Genomic DNA, 20567 nt, shown 5'->3' on the forward strand with positions numbered 1-20567 from the left:
TTATTACGCACTTTAGCCGACGAATATTTCGGCGGCCTAAAAGTCTGGGAAAAAAACCGACGACATGTTTTTCGTCGGCTAACTGTGGGACTATAGCCGACGAAAAAAAAAATTCGTCGGCTAAAGTCATCACCGACGACCCTTTCCCGACGACACTATAGCCGACGAAGGCTCGTCGGCTAAGATCTTAGCCAACGAATTAAGATAACAGGCCGACGAAAATTTTTCGTCGGCTAAAGTGCTTGTCCTGGTAATGAAATGAGGGTATCAGTGGAGTATGATAAGGAAGAACCACACGTATAGCAAATTGCAACACTTTCAAAAACCACATATATTGTGTGGCCTTTGCTCCGTATGGTTGTTGTGAGAATTGATCAACATATGCTAAAACTAGAATCCTAAGGAATCTAAGCATACAGTAACCAATGACACTGCCAAGTAACATAACACTACCGCTAGCTAGGATTATTACCACCAACCACGTACCATAGATGGTGAGATCGATGACAACACACTTCCTGCTGTTTCTTGCTATTCTCGTTCTTTTGTTTACTAGTTATCCTAGCATCTGAGTTCATCACGTAACTTCACTCAATTTTCATTAGGTGCTAACGAGTTTCTTAGTACAGTAAAAGAAAATCTGACGAAAAACCAAGTCGTGTCGAATACGCGCGTGCAATTTTCAAGCTAAAAGTTTGGATGAATCCTTCACAAAGTTTGTAGATTAGCAGTACAGCAGTACCAGATTTGTTTTATTGATATCGATATTAAGTGACAAAACTAATCAGAATATGCTTCTATGCATGTGTACAACTATTTAACCAAAAAATCACTAAAATCAGTAGAAAGAACAAACATGAAATGCAACTGGTTTCGATAAATTAAACAAATGATGATGTATCATTGTATCTTATGGACAGGAAGCATCCAATGAATGGTCCATAATACATATATTTTTATGCTCATTTGATAGGTGGCTCTTCAGAAATGACAGCATCTGATTATATTTAGAGCATATTATATATGCATTAAGCTTATAACTAAACACATTTTTCACTAGTCAAAGGGCAATGATTGTCACATATGTTTATGGAACACACACTAAAATGACAATGCTTAGTTTGTAACAAACTAACAATAATCCAACAAGAAAAACAGTATATGTCACTCTCCACGGTACTTCTTGCTTCAATAAAGGCTCACCGGTTGATTTCTGTAGCTTCACAATTCACAACTGTATGTTTGTGGCACTAGCAAATAAAGATAATTTCGAGATTTGAGGGAAACTATAGAATGTGAGATTTTGGGAAGAGAGAGATTAAAAAAAAAAAAAAAAAGAAGGAATTTTCTTTCCGACCTTATCTTGGTTATTATTAGAATCCCAAAAACAACCGTAACAAATGTTTATAGTCCCCGGTTGATGCAACTATGTAGCAAATTGGAATAGGAGACACAGGGTTCAGCTCAGACAAGTCATCCAAGAGGGAGAAAACCTTGAAGAACCTAACGTTGTTACAAGATGACTAAGATTTCATTACTGATGCATGAGCGTATGAGAAAATATTTAATTATAGATTCGTAATCTTTGATATTTCATTATTAATATAGTTTTAGAGAGTTATTTTATAATTATTATGATTTACGTTTAATTAGCTTTCTTTTTAGCTTGAGGCTACTTATTCTCTAAGTATTGTAACCCATATAAATATGAGTATTGTAATAGTTGTTAGGAAGCTTATGTTTTATGAATTAAAATCAGTTGATTTGAGGCATGGATTTGCCATTTTCTACGAGTTTGCTACTCCTTATTTCTGGTGTCTATTGAGTGACTGTTGGAGGCATGTTCTCGATACCTAATCCTCATCAGTTGGTATCAGAGCTCTGGCGAGAGCTTGGTGGATTCCATGTCTCAGGTCGGGCGAAGAGGCGAAGGTTTCAGAATGGAGGGTCGTGACGTCAACAACGACATGGCTGAAATGAAAAGGATGCTTTAGCAACTTGTGGTACGTATCGATCGCATTGAAGCTCGACGACAGGGTCGTAAGAGTTCCGACGGGGAGAGAGATGTTACCACCTATCATCAACATATTGATCGCATCGAAACTTTCAACCGAGACGGTGACGGTTCCGACGGGGAGATATGCGTTGGCCCATTTCATCGCTGTGCTCCGTTGTGTGAGTCGGGTGGAAAGGGAGAACCTGTTAGTTTCGACTATGGAGGTTCAAATTCTATATCTACTTTTTCAGTAAATAATAATTCAAAAAAAGAAAAAAAATGGTGTTGTGGATTTTAGTAGGCCACCGATTTATGATGATTGTTTTTGTGAGATTTGTTGTGGCAATTGTGGTGTGGAAGAAGATGAAGAAGCCAAGAAGGACGCAATCATGATTGAACATGATTTTGGTGATTTTCTTGGAGTTAATGACTTCATCATGCAGATTCCCAAATCTGTAGTTAATCTTGTCAATCAGATCAAGGATAGTGGAGGAAATTTTGCGACTGTTAAATTAAAGTTGACGAGAAAATTTATTAGATCGCAATCAAGCATTTATTCCAAATATCTATTTATTTGGAAAGGAAGAATTCAAAAGAAGATCTGAAGCAGTGGAATATTTTGTTTGGATTTTCTACAATCAATGGTTCAAATTCGAGGACGAATTCTTTCCAACCAGGAGAGTCTGATGCAGGAGCATGTGAGGAAATATTTAATTATAGATTCGTAATCTTTGATATTTCATTATTGATATAGTTTTAGGGAGTTATTTTATAATTATTAAGATTTACGTTTAATTAGCTTTTTTTTTTAGCTTGAGGCTACTTATTCTCTAAGTATTGTAACCCATATAAATATGAGTATTGTAATTGTTGTTAGGGAGTTTATGTTTTATGAATTAAAATAAGTTGATTTGAGACATGAATTTGTCATTTTTTACGAGTTTGCTACTATTTTTTTTTTTGTCTATTGAGTGACTGTTAGATATCTGTTCTCGATATCTGATCCGCATCAGTACGTCTCTCTCCCCGTCGGCTTATTACAGTGTGACAATGTACGTGATATGTTTCATACTGATGTTTCATATTCCATATAATACTGTTTCTGGTCGTGAACATTATTGTCAGCTTCTCCAGAGTTGATGGTCTCTCACCTAATAATTCATAAACAAAATGATCTGACTTTGTGGGAATTTTACCAGAAAATGCAAGCTACGAACTTTGAAACCGTACCACAATCAACTCGGTCATGAGTTGAAGTTTCAACACAGAAGTTACTGATCCAGAAATAACCAAGGTAGCATGAAGAAAGGTTGTTCCAGTCTCCGATCCCTCCATATTCAAAACCAGACCCAGCCAACAACAACGACTCTCTCATTTTCAAAGTCCCCACCCTCACCAAAAGTTCCAAAACTTAAACAACGCAACCCAATAATATAACCAAACCCTAATAAACAATTTCACCTTACAACACAATTAAATAGTAAAACCTTTTCCTGAAAGCGAAAGGAAGCGAATCAAACATTCAAACCACCATTGCAGCATTGCTCACCTCACAGTTTTTTTTTTCCATCTTCTTCATCTCATACCAAACCAAGACGCAACTGACAAATCTGATCATCAGCTGCGGAGTTTGAGTCTCGACCTCTCGATCTCACGTTCTCTCCGGCCATGGACAGATTGGTGAAAGCCGACGTGAAGGAAGTGGAGCTGAGTTTCAAACGTGATCAGAAGTGCAGCACAACTTTCCGACTCAGCAACCTCATGCACACCATGTCCGTCGCAGTTAACCTAACCACCACAAACCCATCTCTCTTCTCCTTCACGCAACCCTTCTCCATAATCCCTCCGCTCTCTTCCTCCTCCTACACCCTCCTCCTCTCCCACCCCTCCGACCACCCCCCACTCCCCACCACCGCCCCCAATGACGTCATCAACGTCAAGGCCTCGATGCTGCCGACGGGGAAGGCGGGCCTGGATGATCTTCGCCGCCTGTTCGCGAGGCCAGGGCCGCACGTTTTCCGGGACGCCACCATACCGATCTCGTTTGTGGGCCCACAGGTGGTGGAGTTTCTCATTTCTCAGCGGACCAAGATCTCCGGGTTCGATGTCTTTTTCGACAAAGCGGTTTCCGCGTGCTCTGGATCTGAGCTCACGGCGCTGCTTAGTCCTGCTATAGCTTCCGGCAACGCGAGCTTGGTCTCTAGCTTGATCGACGCAGGTGGGGACGTGAATAGAAAGGTTTCGGATTCCGGGTGTTTGATATCTCTGGCTGTTCGGAGCGGGAGTATTGAAGTTGTGAAGATTCTGGTAGCTTCTGGCTGTAAAGTCGATAGCTCGGTTCTGCACGACGCGGCGGCGATGAACCGGGTCGATTTGATAGAGATTCTGTGCAAGAATTTCCCTGAACTTGACGTCAACTGGGTTGACTCCGAAGGCCGGACTCCGATACACGTCGCGGCGGCGAACGGCCACGTGGAGATGTTGAAGTTTTTAGTTTCTGCCGGAGGGGATGGGGAGGTGTGGGACCAGAAGGGGTTGACTCCGCTTCATTGGGCTGCTGAGAAGGGTCACTTGGAGCCGACCAAGTTTTTGTTGGAGTGTTCCGATGTGAAATATGTTGTTACCAAGAATGGAAAGACAGCTTTTGACCTCGCAGCGGAGAATGGTCACTTGAGTTTGCTCGGTCATCTCCGATTCGACGACGTTTTGCTCCGGGCGGCGAGGCTGGACGACGTGCATGGCCTTAAGAGTTGCCTTGCGGAAGGGGCAGAGGTGAATGTGAGGGACCAAAATGGCTGGACCCCTTTGCATAGGGCTGCATTCAAGGGAAGAATTGAGTGTGTCAAGGTGCTGCTTAATCATGGTGCTCAGCTTGATGTGGTGGACAATGCAGGCTACATGCCGCTGCATTGCGCGGTGGAGGCGGGGCATGTTCAAGTAGCTCTTTTGTTGGTGGCGCATGGGGCTCGAGCCAATGTGAAGAGTCTCGAGGGGATTGTGTCGCCAGTTAGCTTGGATCGGTTTAAGAACCACCCTGCTCTTGTTCATCCTGTTTGTCATGAAAAGGAGAGGGCTTGAGATTGGGGACTAATTAAGTAGTACTAATATGTTTTGGGGATGAATTTTCTTGCTGTGTTATGCAAATGTGCAATCAATGTGTATATATTTTTGTTGATTATGTGTTTCTGTATAATGTGGGTGGTGATCATTGTGGTGAATTTGAATGGTTGGGGTAGAGAGAGATGTATAAGAGTTTGTGTTTCCCCTCCACAACCATGTATACATGCAGTCCCATCATCTCAAGAGTACCAAGATGAATTGGTATTATGAAGCTATCGCTTATTCGCTTGTGTCTCCTGGCCGGATCGTCAGGATCGTAGTTTAAATGAACTGATCGAGGCTTTTCTATGTGATGATGCTTATCTAGTTCTTAGATGATGTTTGCTACAAGTCTAAATGCGATTGATGTCTGCAAACTCATGATGCTTGTGTTTACGATCATTGTGTCGCATAATTATGTGACATTATCATTTTTATATTACGTTTCATATTAAATCATGTGATGAGAAAGATAGACACATGGTTGTAAATGTCGTATGAAAAATCATTCTCTTACCATTAAATTCAAGATAATCCATTTTGAACAAGAGCCTTTTCATTTTCCATTAAATTTATAAAGCCTATTTGCAGGTTGAACACCTAAATATCATCATTCATCAGAGTTTGTATAATAAGCAGGAACTTCAAAAACAGAATGCAACCACATTGTCAGACATTTCTTCACAACCACCAACAAATCAACAACGTAGATGAACTTGTAACATGTTGGTTGAAACAGTATCTATCCCGGCCAAGTTTGATGACAAAAACAATTGCTAGAAAATTATGAACCTGGGGTTTGATATATGATATAGAATTATAACAATCAGATTGAAAGTAGCTAGTCTTTCTGGTCGATTGGAGTATATTACACGTTGAAAAGTTGACCTGGGATTGTTAGAATTTGATGTAGCAACATAGATCAATATTACAAGCATATGCGATGGAAATATAATACAGAGAGCGATTGAGTCTTTCCACCAGAAAATGTAACGAGTTCAATTGAATATGGAAAGGCAGCCTAGCCACCAAGCAGCGTGACGTTTGAGCCAGGGAATATACTTCATCTAGAAAAATACTACGTCTATGTATGTAAGATGATGCATGAGAATCGTACCATGATAATGTACTTATCTTAGATTTATTTATAAATTAGAGAAGTATTATTGCAGCGGTTAGGAGTTCACACTTCAAAGCAGTGTTTTGTTCATCATATTCTATATTCTTGCTTAGAGTCTTCCAGGAAATTTGAAACAACATGATAGTAACCCCAAATCTCCTTCACTTCACCGTATTCTTGACGGGGTTTGAACATATGACATTCAAAAAGAAAAAATAAGTCACTGCAAAAGACTAACAAAATTGATAATATGTTGTAAATGATTCATGTGTGCTTTTTTACAATCTATTGTGATTTTCTTACCGTTTCCTATCCATGAGGGGTTTCCGAGTTGGTATATTATTTTTGCTAAAATTTTAAGCACTCTGTCAATTCTCATCGACTCTAAAATAACAGTGTTATCAGCTCTGGTAGAATTTGGTTTGTAGGTTAACCGTGAAGTGAGCTATAAACACAAACATTTTGGGCTTAAGAGAGATTCAATCATCAGCCCAATAAGCCCGAACCAACAGCGCCCCAAAACGACGCCGTGGCCAATCCAAAGCTGAAATTAATTTGAAATTTTCATTTCCCGCGATCAAAACATTTCGTCTCTCAAAACTTTTCAAAACCGCTCTACTCTGCCACGCTGGCGATCCTCGCCAAACCCATCCAACCAATCACAACGCTCTCTCCCTTCTCTATATAAACCCCCACACCCCAACACCCTACTCACAAATCTCACACTCTCCAAATCATCAAATCAAATCCCACCTCAAATCTCCAGATCTTCACCACCATGGCCATCGCCACCGTCTCAACCGCTCAAGCCGGCCGAGGCAAGTCCAAGGGAACCAAATCCGTCTCCAGGTCCGCCAAGGCCGGTCTCCAGTTCCCCGTCGGCCGAGTCGCCCGCTTCCTCAAGAAAGGCCGCTACGCCCAGCGCGTCGGCGGCGGCTCCCCTGTCTACCTCTCCGCCGTCCTCGAGTACCTAGCTGCTGAGGTACGTCGTCGTTTTGATCAATTTTGTAATCTCTTCCTTTTTTGTAGTGTGTAATTTGTTAGCTGACTGTTTGATTTGGGGATTAGGTTTTGGAGTTGGCTGGAAACGCCGCCAGGGACAACAAGAAGAATCGGATCACTCCGAGGCATATTCAGCTTGCGGTGAGGAATGATGAGGAGTTCACAAAGCTTTTGGGGTCTGTGACTATTGCCAATGGAGGTGTTCTGCCCAATATTCATCAGAATTTGCTGCCGAAGAAGAATGCCAAGGGGAAGGGAGAGATTGGGTCTATGTCTCAGGAGTTCTAGATGGTGTTAGGTCTGTTGGTAGGGAAGAAGAAATGGTAGGGCTAGATTGGATCTCTGGTTTTGTAAATCTGTGGCTACAGAACAGTTCATTCTGTTGTAATCCTTCTTGTGCAATGAAAATTTCAGTTTCCTAGATATGGCTTTGTTGAAGTTTTGCTAATTTGTGGTCTTTGCAACTTTGAATCTGGGTTGATTGTGTGATGGTAGAAAAGCTTATCTACTAATAAATTTGCAGTTTTTGGAACATCTTAGAAGAAAAGATGAGAGGACAATGTTTTCGTGCAATGCAGAACATATTTGCAGTGCCCAAGTTCTAATTTCGGCCATGAAAAGGTCAAGGAGATCATCAATCAATATAAGAGAGATGTAGAATCACCGCTTCCTTTTCTAATAATTGAAAAACTACAAAGAATCGGAGATGCAGGTTTTCAAATGAGTGAATTTCCAATCCAAAAGCAGTCTACAAAGTAGCAGAGACTCACAGAAACCAGAATAAAGCATATTTCTGTTCTTGCGGAAGTCTAAACCTTTGTGGGCATAGTACAACTGATTCTGTCCATTTACCAGTCTCGGAAGAGAAGATCTCCACCTGAAATTGGGAATCCGGTTCTGCTCTGTACTCGTGGATTCGTACAATCCGGCATTTATAGTCGGAATCACAGATAAATCCCACACTATCGGAAAAGGTAAAACAAGAATCGGTAGCAGCCCATTGTTTGTGTAGGGATTGCAGATGTAGTACTTTTTTTGATGTGTTCGATCACACAACAAAATCAAGTGATTTTATGTTGCCTCGAAGATAATCCGAGCCAACCTTCCTCCAGTAATAAAGAAAACTTTCCCTCCACTCGAAAAACATTTCCCTTTTTTTCATTTTCCCCCAAAACTCTTTTCCACGCTGGCAATCACACCAAAGCGCCCTTGGCCTCCTCACTCCTATATAAACCACCCCCTCCTACCCTTTCCCCATCACACACACTCTGCTAGGGTTTCGACTCCAATCTCCGATAATGACTTCTCCGACTTCCAAGGGCGGCCGCGGCAAGGCCAAGGCCACCAAGTCCGTCTCCCGTTCCTCCAAGGCCGGCCTCCAGTTCCCCGTCGGCCGTATCGCTCGCTTCCTCAAATCCGGCAAGTACGCCGAGCGTGTCGGCGCCGGTGCCCCCGTTTACCTCTCCGCCGTCCTCGAGTATCTCGCCGCCGAGGTTTCGATCTTTTCAATTTGATTTGAATTAATGATTTTTCAATTCCTTACGACACGATCTAATTGGAATTGATTTGATTCGTGTACAGGTTCTTGAGCTCGCTGGAAATGCCGCCAGGGATAACAAGAAGAATCGGATTGTTCCGAGGCATATCCAGCTGGCTGTGCGAAACGATGAGGAGTTGAGCAAGCTTTTGGGGACTGTGACTATTGCTAATGGAGGTGTTTTGCCTAACATTCATCAGAATCTGCTGCCGAAGAAGACCGGGAAAGGCAAGGGGGACATTGGATCGGCGTCGCAAGAGTTTTAGGGTTCTTGTTTTGGTTTCAAAATTTGGGACTATTTGGTTGTAAACAGAAAATTCGGAAATTATTAGTGGAATATAATATCGTCTTTGTCATAATTTCATTATCTTGTTTATGAATGATTGTTGTTTGTGATGGGATGATTAAAGCAATTGAAATTGGTTGAAACCACAAAATCACTATGATGGTGTTTTTACTAAACCCTAAACCTGATGATCCTAGTTGAAATGATAATTTTACTGGGTGTAAATGGTAAACTTCCTTATTTATATCCACTCTTACCCAGCCCCTGAAGTTCACTAAACCACGGATGTGAGAGCCACTCTTCTCTTCTCCTTTCCTCACAATCTGAAAAGCTCAGTGATGGCGGTGCCGGTGTTCAACCTGGCTCCGAATCTGACGGTTTCAAGGCTCTGCTTGGGTTCGACTCTGTTTCTTTGTCTAGAATTTCAATTAGTGTTTGCGTTTCTCTTTCTCAGAGTTTGAATTGTGGCCAGGAACCATGACTTTCGGCGAGCAAAACACGCTGCCGGAGTCGTTTCGGCTCATGGACCAAGCTTACCACGCCGGAATCAACTTCTTCGACTCTGCGGAGATGTACCCAGTGGTTCAGCGAGCCCAGACTCAGGGGAGGAGCGAGGAGTATCTAGGCCGTTGGATCAGAGACCGCAACATTGCTCGTGACAGCGTCGTTTTGGCCACCAAGGTGGGTCATGTGGCCTATTAGTGTCGAATTCATTCGAGTGATTCAGGTTGGTTTTGAGTGTTGATATGTGGGCGTTGTTTTGATACAGGTGACTGGACCTTCTGGGCAGATGACTTGGATAAGAGATGGACCCAAGTGCTTGGATGCTGGGAATATCACTGCGGCTATTGAGGGCAGGTTAGTACAAGCACTCATTTATAATTTTACTGCAGTTTTTGGACAATTGGTGATGTGATGTGTTGAGTAGTGAGTTATGGATTGGTTTCATGCAGTTTACGGCGATTGCAGACGGATTACATTGATCTTTATCAGATACATTGGCCTGATCGGTTTGTATGTAGATCCTTGTTTTAGTGTTTTCGGATATTATTGTCTGTTACAGATTGATATGAAGTTTAAAATGGTGTGTGTTTACTGTAGAAATTGACTCCATTGAAATTAGGCAGTTCCCAATGCTACACGTGTTCTAGTTTTTCTTCTACTATAACTAGTTCTACAACTCCAGTTTGCTTGATTTCACCCAGTCTCGTCTTTATTTTTTCCACTCTGAGGCGACATAAACACAAGGACCCCTTGTGCTTGAAGGAACATTAATATTTTTGTAGCACTTGAAGTGATTGGTGACTGGTTTGTAGATATGTCCCGATGTTTGGAGAAAATGAATATGATCCAACTAGGCAATTTGGTTCGATTCCAATAGAGGAACAGCTTGATGCTCTTGGTAGAGCTGTTGATGCTGGTAAGGTTAGTTTCATTACATTGGTTAGTCTTCTGGTCGATAAGTTGTTCAGTTTGATGCTTTATTATCAATGTTTTAAGAACATGGATTGCTCATGTGAATGAAACGTTTTGGTTTTGCAGGTCAGATATGTTGGTCTCAGTAATGAAACAGCATATGGTGTAATGAAGTTTCTTCAGGTGGCAGAAAGAGGCACTGGCATTCCAAAGATTGTATCTGTGCAGGTTGTAGGCTTAGTATGACTTCGAACACTGATAGTTGCCATTTGCTTTCTTTGTTTGCCCCTGTCTCTCTCTAGCACACACCCAACTGGTCACTTTATTGATATTTGGGTCTAATGCAGCTTATTTTGTTTTTGATAGAACTCATACAGCTTGCTATGTCGAACTTTTGATTCTGGATTGGCTGAGTGCTGTCATCATGAAAGGTACTTTAATACCTGACCTTTGTCATCATCTGTGACATGGGTAAAACATATGCTCAAGTTATACCTAAACAATTCTTGATAAGTTTAGTAAATCTAAAACTCTGGTGCTGGAGTAGTTTAGAATGAAGTCACAGTTTGATCCTTGACAGCTTAGTTTAATCTTCAATATTGGCATTACAATTTGATTCCATTTTTATTTCTCCTGCAATTGCACCAGATGAAGAATTTCTTAAATCTGAGTTACTAATGCTCAGTTATATAGGGTGTAAACTGGTCAAGTATTTTAGATTGAGAAAGTATTCTCTTTGTCACTTCCTTATGTAGGGTCATTGAACTTTTCAGGGTCAGTTTATTAGCTTACAGCCCTCTTGCAATGGGTATACTCTCTGGGAAGTACTTTTCACCGGAAGGGGGCCCTTCAGATGCTCGGTTGAACCTTTTCAGAGGTAAATTCTTAAATTATATGTCAATTCTTTTTGATATGTAAGAATTTTCTTCAGTCAAATTGCTGAACTTGTTTCAACGTGGACTTTTATTCTGTATCTCAGGAAAGTATTCAGAAGGGGAGTCTAGATACAACTTGTCTGATCCCTCCATAAGAGCAGCAAGCATGGTACATGGTACACAGACACTGTGGTTTGACTAGATTTCATTCAACGTGCTGATTTCACTATGTGCTCTTGTTTCCTTGCTGTCATAGGAGTACATTCATATTGCAGAAAAGCACGGCCTACATCCAGTATCTCTTGCAATTGGTATGATACTTCATTCTACTATTCTCTTTCATATCATCTTATTCTTTATTGATGCTGCAAAACTTTAAGCCTGTAATCATTGATGGAAAAGTATGCCTCCTAGTAAAGATCCTTGTCACTTTCTTGCACACAGACATTGCAGCATGATTGCACTCTCTAATTGCTTGAGCTTATACATGTTTCATAGATTCCATATCCTCCCCCGTTATCCTTATCTTGATATGTGGCTATTGTTTGTTCATTTATTGTATTTACTTATTTTTCCCCTACACCATATATATTTTCTGAAGTTTTGATTCATGATATGGTAGCCTTCGTGTTGAGTCACCCTCTGGTAGCAAGTGTCGTCTTTGGAGTAACCCAGTCATGGCAACTTCAGGAAGTTCTTGATGCATGCAAGGTGGAGCTCACACCTGAGATAGTTGTGGAAATCAACAAGGTTCACAAAAGGTTTCCTAATCCCTGTCCCTGATCAAACCTCATGCCATCCAACTTCTAAAATTTTACCTCAACAGCTGAAATGGATCCATATGACATTCTGGTCCACCCCGAATCATGCCATTGGTATGAAATCTTGTAGAATCTATTGACCTTGTGCGATACAATTCAGGTGGAGCTGCGAGACAAGCATGTGCAATGCTAGAGGTGAAAGAACAATGAAAACATGGGGTGTCGGGTACAATTTGAGCAGAAGCATGTATTGATATGTTGCTATCAGTCTTTTTTGTAGTGGCAAATAAAAGGGGTCCTTGAGGGCTTGAATTATTGGTTGAGACATGAATCTAATGATGGTGACACCTTTAAGTGTAGGGTTGTCCCTTTTTAACATCCTTTCTGCCCAATTTCCATAAATCTGGGGACACTGGTGTGAAAGAGAAAAGAATGTAGTTGAATATCAAAGAATGTGTCAATGTTGAATGAGTACTACTACTTGACCAAAAAAAAAAGAATGAGTACTACTAGGGCAAAGTTGTTTGAAAACAAAATAACAAAATCTTTATATGGTCTTGATTATTTTACGTGTCAATGAAGTCCATTGACGGGCATGGAGTAGAGAAAAGAAAACCTCTTTGAAAATAAATAACATTTCTAGAAAAAGACTAGTTGCCCATGTGTACCTTAACATTTTGGCTAAAAATGCTAGAAGCCCCTCCCTGTCAAGTACTTAGCTGGGGAGGGCTTTTATTGGCAAAACTGAAATATACAAATCATTCTTTTCATTTGCCTCATTTAGTACTAAAGTATACAAGTCATATGTAAATGAGGCAAATCCATGATTAACACATTTTTCATTTTTCATTTGCCTCAATTCATGATTAACACAGTATCTTTTCTCTTTGGTAGAAAAATGTTGCTCAATGTTTGTTTTTGTACGGTGCACGATATTTACTAGGAGAATTATCGTAAAATGGTCCAAACCGTTATATGCATGCAAAGATAAACCTCACTCAAAACTAATGGTTTAAAACTCAAAAATCATTCGCTCACATGTAACCACTTCCGTTCCGAACCAACAAAGAATCACATCCTCCATACTCTTGCTATTTCCGGCGGACATTCCTCCCTAATCTCCCCCTTTCCTGTTGCACGGATATCTTAGCCGGTAAGAGAATCTTCATTCATCTACTACTTCCTCCTCCTACTCCAAAAGTCCAGATAACGGAAGAGGCTGTGAAAACAAAGACGTTGACTCTATTTAAGACCCCAGAAACCTCTCTGCAACAAAACAAACAATTATTCAGCCAATCCCATAAAACAATTCCAAAAATCAAAAAAACTTAACTGGGTCCGGAGCCCAAGCTCGGGCCCCATCGGAGACCACCACAGCGCGGAAGCGATCATCATCATCATCACCATCTTTCCTATTTCATTTCTTACGAAACTAGATACTTTAGTATAGCAGAGACAGAGAGAGAAGGGCGTTACAGATCAAGAGCAACGATTCCGATTGAGCTGTCTGTCTGAGCTAGTGAGAGAGGTGCTTTGGTTTCGATGAGTTCGAAGCCCTGGCTGTACCCGGCTCCCACCTACCGTACTCTCGAGACCTATTGGGACACTGACGACGACGCGCCCGGCCCGCGATGCGGTCACACGCTCACCGCCGTCGCCGCCACCAAGACCCACGGCCCCCGTCTTATTCTCTTCGGTGGCGCCACTGCCATTGAAGGCGGCGCCGCCTCCTCCGCCCCCGGCATCCGTGCGTTTTTACTCCGAAAAGCTTGTATCTTTGTTTGAATTATCAAGTTCGCTGAATTGGGTTTGTTCTGAAATGTAGGGTTAGCGGGTGTGACCAATTCTGTTCATTCCTACGATGTTCTCACCAGAAAGTGGACTAGGTATTCACTTCACATTTTTCTTAAATTTTCCGGATTCTATTTTCGTGTGGAGATGAAATGGGATCTTAGTTTTGAGTTTTTTTTACTGATTGTTCTTGTTTTGGTATGCGAATTTTGCAGAATCAGGCCGGCTGGTGAGCCACCGTCTCCTAGGGCGGCCCACGCGGCAGCTGCAGTTGGCACTATGGTGGTATTTCAGGTGAGGTTTGAGGATTGATTGGAAAGTTAGAGGGTTTTGAGTGGTTTAGTGTTTCGTGTGGATTGTAATTGAGTGTGAGCTTTGTTGTTAATGGATTCTTGCTCTGTGGATAGGGCGGCATTGGTCCGGCTGGGCACTCCACGGATGACCTCTATGTGCTTGATATGGATAAGTTCAAGTGGCACAGGTGGCCTTCAACTGAGATTGTTGTTTTTTTATGGTTTATTGGTTTTGTTGGTTACAAATGTGGTGTGAATCATTTTCTAATTTGGTGTTTGTCTACTGTTCGTAGAGTGGTTGTGCAAGGACAAGGACCTGGGCCTCGCTATGGCCATGTGATGGACTTAGTTGGTCAGAGATATCTTGTTACTGTCAGCGGGAATGATGGTGAGTGTACTCCTAAATCCTGTTTGTTGTTATATGTACAGTTAACAATTGTCGTACCGTTTGCATCTTGAGGTGTAATTACAGTATGAGCTGGGCAGGAAGTTCATTTGAGCTTGTTCTAGTATGTTATGACTCATCTTTCGCGTTTGAATCAGATATACAAGAGATTCTAATCCCTAACCTGCCAATACCTGAATTTGCTTGTTACCCTTCACTCTTCACTCTTCTTTTGAGATTTGAGATTAGGCTTGTGTAGTCTTTATTGAAGCCATGCTTAAAACCTTTCTGGTCAACTTTAGAGTACACAAGTTTCAGTACAATGGGAGATCGACATAAATGGAAGCATAGGATCAAAAGTTGTCACTAAATAGGAAATTGTCCAAGCTCTATGGTATGTTTAATTTGGAAGATATCAGAAATAGAAAACGTTTTACTTTACTGTCCTCCTATCATTTACTTCTAATGAGGGACACTCTAAGTGTCTTTTTGAAATAATTAAATAAACAGAAGAAGAAAGAAACTGCCAAAGTTGCTGGTTATGTTTCTAATTTCCCTTGGCAGATGAGTAATTTAACCGGTGCGCCTTAATGTAACGTATTCAAACTTTCTTTACATTTATCCTTATACATAACCTGTTCATAATAGGTAACTTTTATCCGGTCAGAGTATGTAACGGTCACCTTTATTTGATACTTTTTATTTGTCTTTTTAAAGGAAAAAGAGTTCTTTCTGATTCCTGGGCTCTGGACACTGCACAGAAACCTTACGCATGGGCTAAGCTGAGCCCAGAAGGGGATAGGCCTTCTGCTAGAATGTGAGTAATATTTGTATGTCGACAAATTGGAAAATTGAGAATATGTCTACTTACTATAGAAAATTAATATATTTCCACATTCCCATATTGTCCAGGTATGCAACAGCCAGTGCCCGCTCAGATGGCATGTTTTTGCTTTGTGGCGGAAGAGACGCTTCTGGGGCAGTATGTGGAATCTTTTCTGCTAGATAAAATAACAAATTCCTATATCATTAGAAAACTAAAAATTGGGAAGCATTCACAGGAATGATCTGCAATATAATTAGAAATAGACAAGATTTCTCAATTATATGTACATATTAATTGGCACGTTCAATCATCTTGCATCCTCTCTGAATTGTAGTGGCTTTGTTTCTCTCAAAAGTAGATTTTCCTGTAACCAAGTATCTACTTCATTAATTTGTCTTTATTAGAATTTTTCTTTAGGTGTAAGTTTTTTTTTTTTATTTTTTTTACAAATTTTGGGTACTGAATCTCATGAGTTTTTGACTAATGGGTTATCTTTTTATACTCTTAAAATCAATGCTTTACAGCCCCTATCAGATGCTTATGGATTGCTCATGCATAGGAATGGTCAGTGGGAGTGGACTCTTGCACCCGGAGTGTCCCCTTCACCAAGATATCAACATGCTGCGGTAAGTGATAATATGTTGGCAGTGAATTTAGAGTTACCTCTTTGTCTGTTGCAGGACATTTGATATGTGTTTTTTTAAGTGTCGTACCTATACTGTAGAAACAATATTTGTTTAAATGCATTTAGTTTGTACGTATACTTAGTAGAGCCTTATTTTAGCACTTGATTTATGTTGTTTGCTCAGGTTTTTGTTGGTGCAAGATTACATGTAACTGGAGGTGCTCTTAGGGGAGGACGTGCTGTAGAAGGTGAAGGAGCTATTGCAGGTAAATCTTTAATTCTCGAATTTTATTAGCATAGATCGTGCAACTTTTAGTAATTTTATTTTGATAGTTTTTCTATTTTCTTGCTTTGTTAGTTTTGGACACTGCCGCTGGAGTTTGGTTAGATAGAAGCGGGCTTGTGACCTCCTCACGGACAAGCAAGGGACAGAATGACTATGATCCCCCTTTGGAGCTTATGCGTCGTTGTCGCCATGCAGCCGCATCTCTTGGTGTTCGTATATACATTTATGGTGGTCTCAAGGGAGGTAAGAACTGAAGAACATAGTTGATAGTATGAATAATGCATTTGCGCAACTGATATGTCTTTGATTGTTATTTAGGAATAGAGATTCTGATGTTTCAGTTGTTAGGAAGGAAGCAAAAGTGTTATTTAACAAAATGGACTTGGACGTTCTGTTTATTATCTTCTAGATGCTTTCCTCTATTAATCTGAAGATTCTTAACTTGTCAGATTGAAGGACACCCTGATATCATGGATCTAAGGGGTTGTCTTGCTAGAAACAAAAGATAGTATTTCTCAACCCCAAAATTTATCTGTTTTTGTTAACTTTTTACAAAACATGGCATTATGCAGGTGTACTTTTACTGTCATAAACAGTTTCAATGAATGCAAATGTGTATATTGTTGGCCCTGATTTGTGGCTATTGCATACTGATGTTCACTCTTCTTCTATTTTTTATACAGATATCTTGTTAGATGATTTCCTGGTTGCGGAAAATTCTTCATTTCAATCTGAAGTTAATTCTCCCGTATCAACTTCTGAGAAATCCCCATCTGTACCGAGAGCCTTTCATGCCAACACTACTTCTTTTGGTGTATCACCATCTTCGGATGGTGAATCTGAGATACCCTCATCTAGTGGCTTGAGGTATCCCTAACCCACCATCCACCACACACCTCTCTCCAAAATACTTTTTCAAGGCACATGTGTTCATAATTTATGTGATTCATATTCATTTTTGGCAGCATGGATAAAAATTCCATGGAGAAACTACGGCAGGCTTCTGCTGCTGAAGCTGAGGCAGCTAGTGCTGTTTGGCAAGCTGTGCAGTCCCAATCTTCCCCTCCTCCTGAAGAAACATCTGTTTCAGATGACAACTCACAAATTGCAGAAACACTTTCAGATGGTAGTGACACTGAGGCAGATGTTCGCCTTCATCCCAGAGCTGTACGTCCTTTGCATTAATGCTCAGTTGATCATATTTTTCATCTCAGTGGCAAACTTATCATTTCTGTTGTTGCAGGTTGTTGTTGCCAAGGAGGCTGTAGGCAACTTGGGTGGCATGGTCAGACAGTTGTCTTTGGATCAATTTGAAAACGAGAGCAGACGAATGATTCCAATGAATAACGACTTATCATATCCTAACAAAAAGTTTACCAGGCAGAAGTCCCCACAGGGCCTGCATAAGAAGGCAAGCATAAGTTGAACTTTTTGATCAGTTTTATTTATTTTTATTTTTTATATATGTCTACTTCCTTACTCCCAAGGTTTTGATGTGTATTTTTTTTTTCCTTTTCAGATAATATCTACATTACTGAGGCCAAGGAACTGGAAACCTCCGGCTAATAGGAAGTTTTTCCTCGATTCTTACGAAGTGGGAGAACTTTGTTATGCTGCTGAACAGATCTTTATGCAGGAGCAAACAGTTCTTCAGCTGAAAGCTCCTGTTAAAGTTTTTGGCGATCTTCATGGACAGTTTGGTGATTTAATGCGCTTGTTTGATGAATATGGATTTCCATCTGCCGCAGGAGACATAACGTAAGCTGAACACTTTTTTCTCATGCCACATTTTCATTATACTTGTTGACAGAGTTTGGCTTGACCAGAATTGTGACTCTCTGAGTCTTACTTAAGTAATCAGCACTCTACATTCTTATTCTATCTCCTGATCTTGTCATAGATAACAGAGAGTCTTGTTATAAAGGCTTATGACTGATGCCAGTCTATTTATATTAGGTACATTGATTACTTGTTTTTGGGGGATTATGTTGATCGAGGACAGCACAGCTTGGAGACAATAACTCTACTTCTAGCACTAAAGGCAACTTTCTGCTTTGAAGTTTTCTAATGTTGCTATATAGTTGTATCTTCTCAATTTATTGAATGACTGTATAGTGGCCCTGATTGATTCTGCAGATTGAGTATCCCGATAATGTTCACTTAATACGTGGAAACCATGAGGCTGCTGATATCAATGCACTCTTTGGTTTTCGTATTGAATGCATTGAGAGAATGGTATGTATAATTTATCCTACAGGCATGATGTCCTTGCTCCAAAATTTTGGAATATTAAATGTGCTAGTTTATTATGTGCATGTAGGGAGAGAGTGATGGAATATGGGCATGGACGCGGTTCAATCAACTTTTCAACTACCTCCCATTGGCTGCACTAATTGAAAAGAAAATCATCTGTATGCATGGTGGCATTGGGAGATCTATAAATTCTGTGGAACAAATAGAGAAGCTTGAAAGACCCATTACGATGGATGCTGGGTCTATAATTTTAATGGATCTTCTATGGTACATTTTCGTTCAGTCATTTGTTTATATTCACTTCATTGTTATATTTTTGTGGACTTATGAGTCCATGCATTCAGGTCTGATCCTACAGAAAATGATGGTGTAGAGGGTCTCAGACCAAATGCAAGAGGGCCTGGTCTTGTCACTTTCGGGGTAAGCACATTCTTCTAACCCATTTCTTCCTTCGTCTTTCTACACATAGCTTAGACATGCATTCCCACCACCCCCCCTCTTTCTGGTGATGATAGTTTATAGATGTATTTGTAGGATATAAGAGTGGGAGATACCAAACTGATGTTAATTCTGTGACAAATTGACAATCGCATACACTAGTGCATGTAGTTTTTCATGAATTTATTGGAAAGTCTATAACCTTGATAAGTGGTATCTGAGCACTAGTAAAGCACGAATTGAAATGGTACTGTAACATATGGATCTTTGAGCTGATACACTAGTGCATGTAGTTTTTCGTGAATTTATTGGGAAGTCTATAACCATGATAAGTGGTATCTGAGCACTAGTAAAGCACGAATTGAAATGGTACTGTTTAACTTATGGATCTTTGAGCTGATACCGTATCTGAATTCCTTTGGTACATAATATAAATCTTTACATTCTTTTGCTATGTGCAATAGTGTTTCGATTCCATAGTGCTCTAGTTTCATCTCATGACCTTTCTGTGGCCCTTACCAATACGTATTCTTTATATTTGCAGCCTGATCGTGTCATGGACTTTTGTAAGAGGAACAAATTACAGCTCATTATAAGAGCTCATGAATGTGTTATGGATGGTTTTGAACGGTTTGCCCAGGGACAACTGATCACTCTATTTTCGGCCACCAACTATTGTGGTAAGCAAAACTTTTTACAAGTTTTCGTTCAGTGTTCTCGTGTTGGCAGTCTCATATGGCTTTTTTATGTAGGAACGGCAAACAATGCTGGTGCAATACTGGTGGTTGGCAGAGGGTTGGTTGTAGTTCCAAAACTAATTCATCCTTTGCCACCTCCGATTCAGTCACCGGAGACATCTCCTGAACGTGTCATAGATGACACATGGATGCAGGTAAACCATTGCGTGTATAATAATAATGATGTGAATACACAATTAATGCTGACAATGAATTATTATTTACTGTTAACATTATCCCCAGCTGCCTTTTTTAAACTCTTTTTGGTGTCCCTGTAGGAGCTAAACATTCAGAGGCCACCAACTCCTACTCGTGGTCGGCCACAGCCTGATCTTGATCGGAACTCACTTGCATATATATAGCTGACAGATTTCTCCATGTACCAACTACCAAGGTATTTGGAATGTGAAACATTTCAATTCTCTGGAGGCTTGATCCCATCCCAATTTGAGGTGGACTCATGGCCTGTCTCAATGTAGCATGTCCTTTGTATTTGGAAGTCAAGTTGCAGAAGTCGAAGCCTTGCCTAGTAGTGTACACAGCCTCAAAATGATAGAAGTTTAGATGTAGTGAATGAATAATTTTTCATTTTTCGTAATTGAGTTTGTAATATATGTACAACAACATAGTCTGCGGAAGAGATGTAGAAAGCTTTTATGCTACATAGAGATAACATATAGGGGAAGGAGATTGGTGGGTTTAGTTTTACAGTTTTAGAGTTTTTACTGTGTTGTAACATAAGAAATACCATATATTTAAATTATTCTCTTTTGAGAGGCATGTTTTGGAAAAAAAAAAATGTTTGGATTTGCTATCATGGAGGATGTGACCAAATTTCATA

General features: G+C 40.4%; 5 protein-coding genes across 5 annotated transcripts; all 5 read left to right on the plus strand.

The window, feature by feature from the left end:
• Positions 1-3624: 3624 nt before the first annotated feature.
• On the plus strand, positions 3625-5187 carry LOC101304827 (ankyrin repeat, PH and SEC7 domain containing protein secG-like). The gene has a single exon (XM_004290657.1). It carries the CDS (start codon positions 3665-3667, stop codon positions 5072-5074), a length of 1410 nt encoding a protein of 469 aa, XP_004290705.1. The 5' UTR covers positions 3625-3664; the 3' UTR covers positions 5075-5187.
• A 1764-nt stretch (positions 5188-6951) lies between these two features.
• On the plus strand, positions 6952-7639 carry LOC101305127 (histone H2AX-like). The gene is made up of 2 exons (XM_004290658.1): positions 6952-7197; positions 7284-7639. The coding sequence occupies exons 1-2, from the start codon at positions 6994-6996 to the stop codon at positions 7503-7505; spliced, it is 426 nt and encodes a 141-aa protein (XP_004290706.1). The 5' UTR covers positions 6952-6993; the 3' UTR covers positions 7506-7639.
• Positions 7640-8479: 840 nt separating this feature from the next.
• Positions 8480-9117, plus strand: LOC101306000 (probable histone H2AXa-like). Its single transcript, XM_004290661.1, has 2 exons — positions 8480-8710; positions 8799-9117. The coding sequence occupies exons 1-2, from the start codon at positions 8516-8518 to the stop codon at positions 9018-9020; spliced, it is 417 nt and encodes a 138-aa protein (XP_004290709.1). The 5' UTR covers positions 8480-8515; the 3' UTR covers positions 9021-9117.
• A 261-nt stretch (positions 9118-9378) lies between these two features.
• LOC101305713 (protein tas-like) lies at positions 9379-12560 on the plus strand. Its single transcript, XM_004290660.1, has 11 exons — positions 9379-9436; positions 9513-9721; positions 9810-9898; positions 9994-10050; positions 10357-10465; positions 10583-10684; positions 10823-10887; positions 11230-11333; positions 11436-11500; positions 11588-11642; positions 11954-12560. The coding sequence occupies exons 1-11, from the start codon at positions 9379-9381 to the stop codon at positions 12112-12114; spliced, it is 1074 nt and encodes a 357-aa protein (XP_004290708.1). The 3' UTR covers positions 12115-12560.
• Positions 12561-13634: 1074 nt separating this feature from the next.
• Positions 13635-20514, plus strand: LOC101305425 (serine/threonine-protein phosphatase BSL1-like). The gene is made up of 21 exons (XM_004290659.1): positions 13635-13839; positions 13918-13978; positions 14099-14177; positions 14291-14364; positions 14470-14564; positions 15279-15378; positions 15474-15543; positions 15912-16013; positions 16197-16278; positions 16371-16541; positions 16982-17165; positions 17264-17465; positions 17542-17709; positions 17818-18056; positions 18255-18339; positions 18435-18533; positions 18619-18818; positions 18896-18971; positions 19534-19669; positions 19742-19881; positions 20005-20514. The coding sequence occupies exons 1-21, from the start codon at positions 13635-13637 to the stop codon at positions 20086-20088; spliced, it is 2652 nt and encodes an 883-aa protein (XP_004290707.1). The 3' UTR covers positions 20089-20514.
• Positions 20515-20567: the final 53 nt, after the last annotated feature.

Source organism: Fragaria vesca, linkage group LG2 (genome assembly GCF_000184155.1).
Source record: "Fragaria vesca subsp. vesca linkage group LG2, FraVesHawaii_1.0, whole genome shotgun sequence".
Classification (NCBI taxonomy): Eukaryota; Viridiplantae; Streptophyta; class Magnoliopsida; order Rosales; family Rosaceae; genus Fragaria; species Fragaria vesca.

What these genes read in the sequence shown, in the direction of transcription:
- LOC101304827 (XM_004290657.1), top strand. Translation starts at nt 3,665, where the DNA reads ATGGACAGATTGGTGAAAGCCGACGTGAAGGAAGTGGAGCTGAGTTTC.
- LOC101305127 (XM_004290658.1), top strand. Translation starts at nt 6,994, where the DNA reads ATGGCCATCGCCACCGTCTCAACCGCTCAAGCCGGCCGAGGCAAGTCC. An exon ending in TCGAGTACCTAGCTGCTGAG is followed by an intron (nt 7,198 to 7,283) that starts GTACGTCGTCGT and finishes TTTGGGGATTAG; the next exon opens with GTTTTGGAGTTGGCTGGAAA.
- LOC101306000 (XM_004290661.1), top strand. Translation starts at nt 8,516, where the DNA reads ATGACTTCTCCGACTTCCAAGGGCGGCCGCGGCAAGGCCAAGGCCACC. An exon ending in TCGAGTATCTCGCCGCCGAG is followed by an intron (nt 8,711 to 8,798) that starts GTTTCGATCTTT and finishes ATTCGTGTACAG; the next exon opens with GTTCTTGAGCTCGCTGGAAA.
- LOC101305713 (XM_004290660.1), top strand. Translation starts at nt 9,379, where the DNA reads ATGGCGGTGCCGGTGTTCAACCTGGCTCCGAATCTGACGGTTTCAAGG. An exon ending in GGTTTCAAGGCTCTGCTTGG is followed by an intron (nt 9,437 to 9,512) that starts GTTCGACTCTGT and finishes AATTGTGGCCAG; the next exon opens with GAACCATGACTTTCGGCGAG. An exon ending in CAGATACATTGGCCTGATCG is followed by an intron (nt 10,051 to 10,356) that starts GTTTGTATGTAG and finishes ACTGGTTTGTAG; the next exon opens with ATATGTCCCGATGTTTGGAG.
- LOC101305425 (XM_004290659.1), top strand. Translation starts at nt 13,635, where the DNA reads ATGAGTTCGAAGCCCTGGCTGTACCCGGCTCCCACCTACCGTACTCTC. An exon ending in CTCACCAGAAAGTGGACTAG is followed by an intron (nt 13,979 to 14,098) that starts GTATTCACTTCA and finishes CGAATTTTGCAG; the next exon opens with AATCAGGCCGGCTGGTGAGC. An exon ending in CACAGGGCCTGCATAAGAAG is followed by an intron (nt 17,710 to 17,817) that starts GCAAGCATAAGT and finishes TTTCCTTTTCAG; the next exon opens with ATAATATCTACATTACTGAG.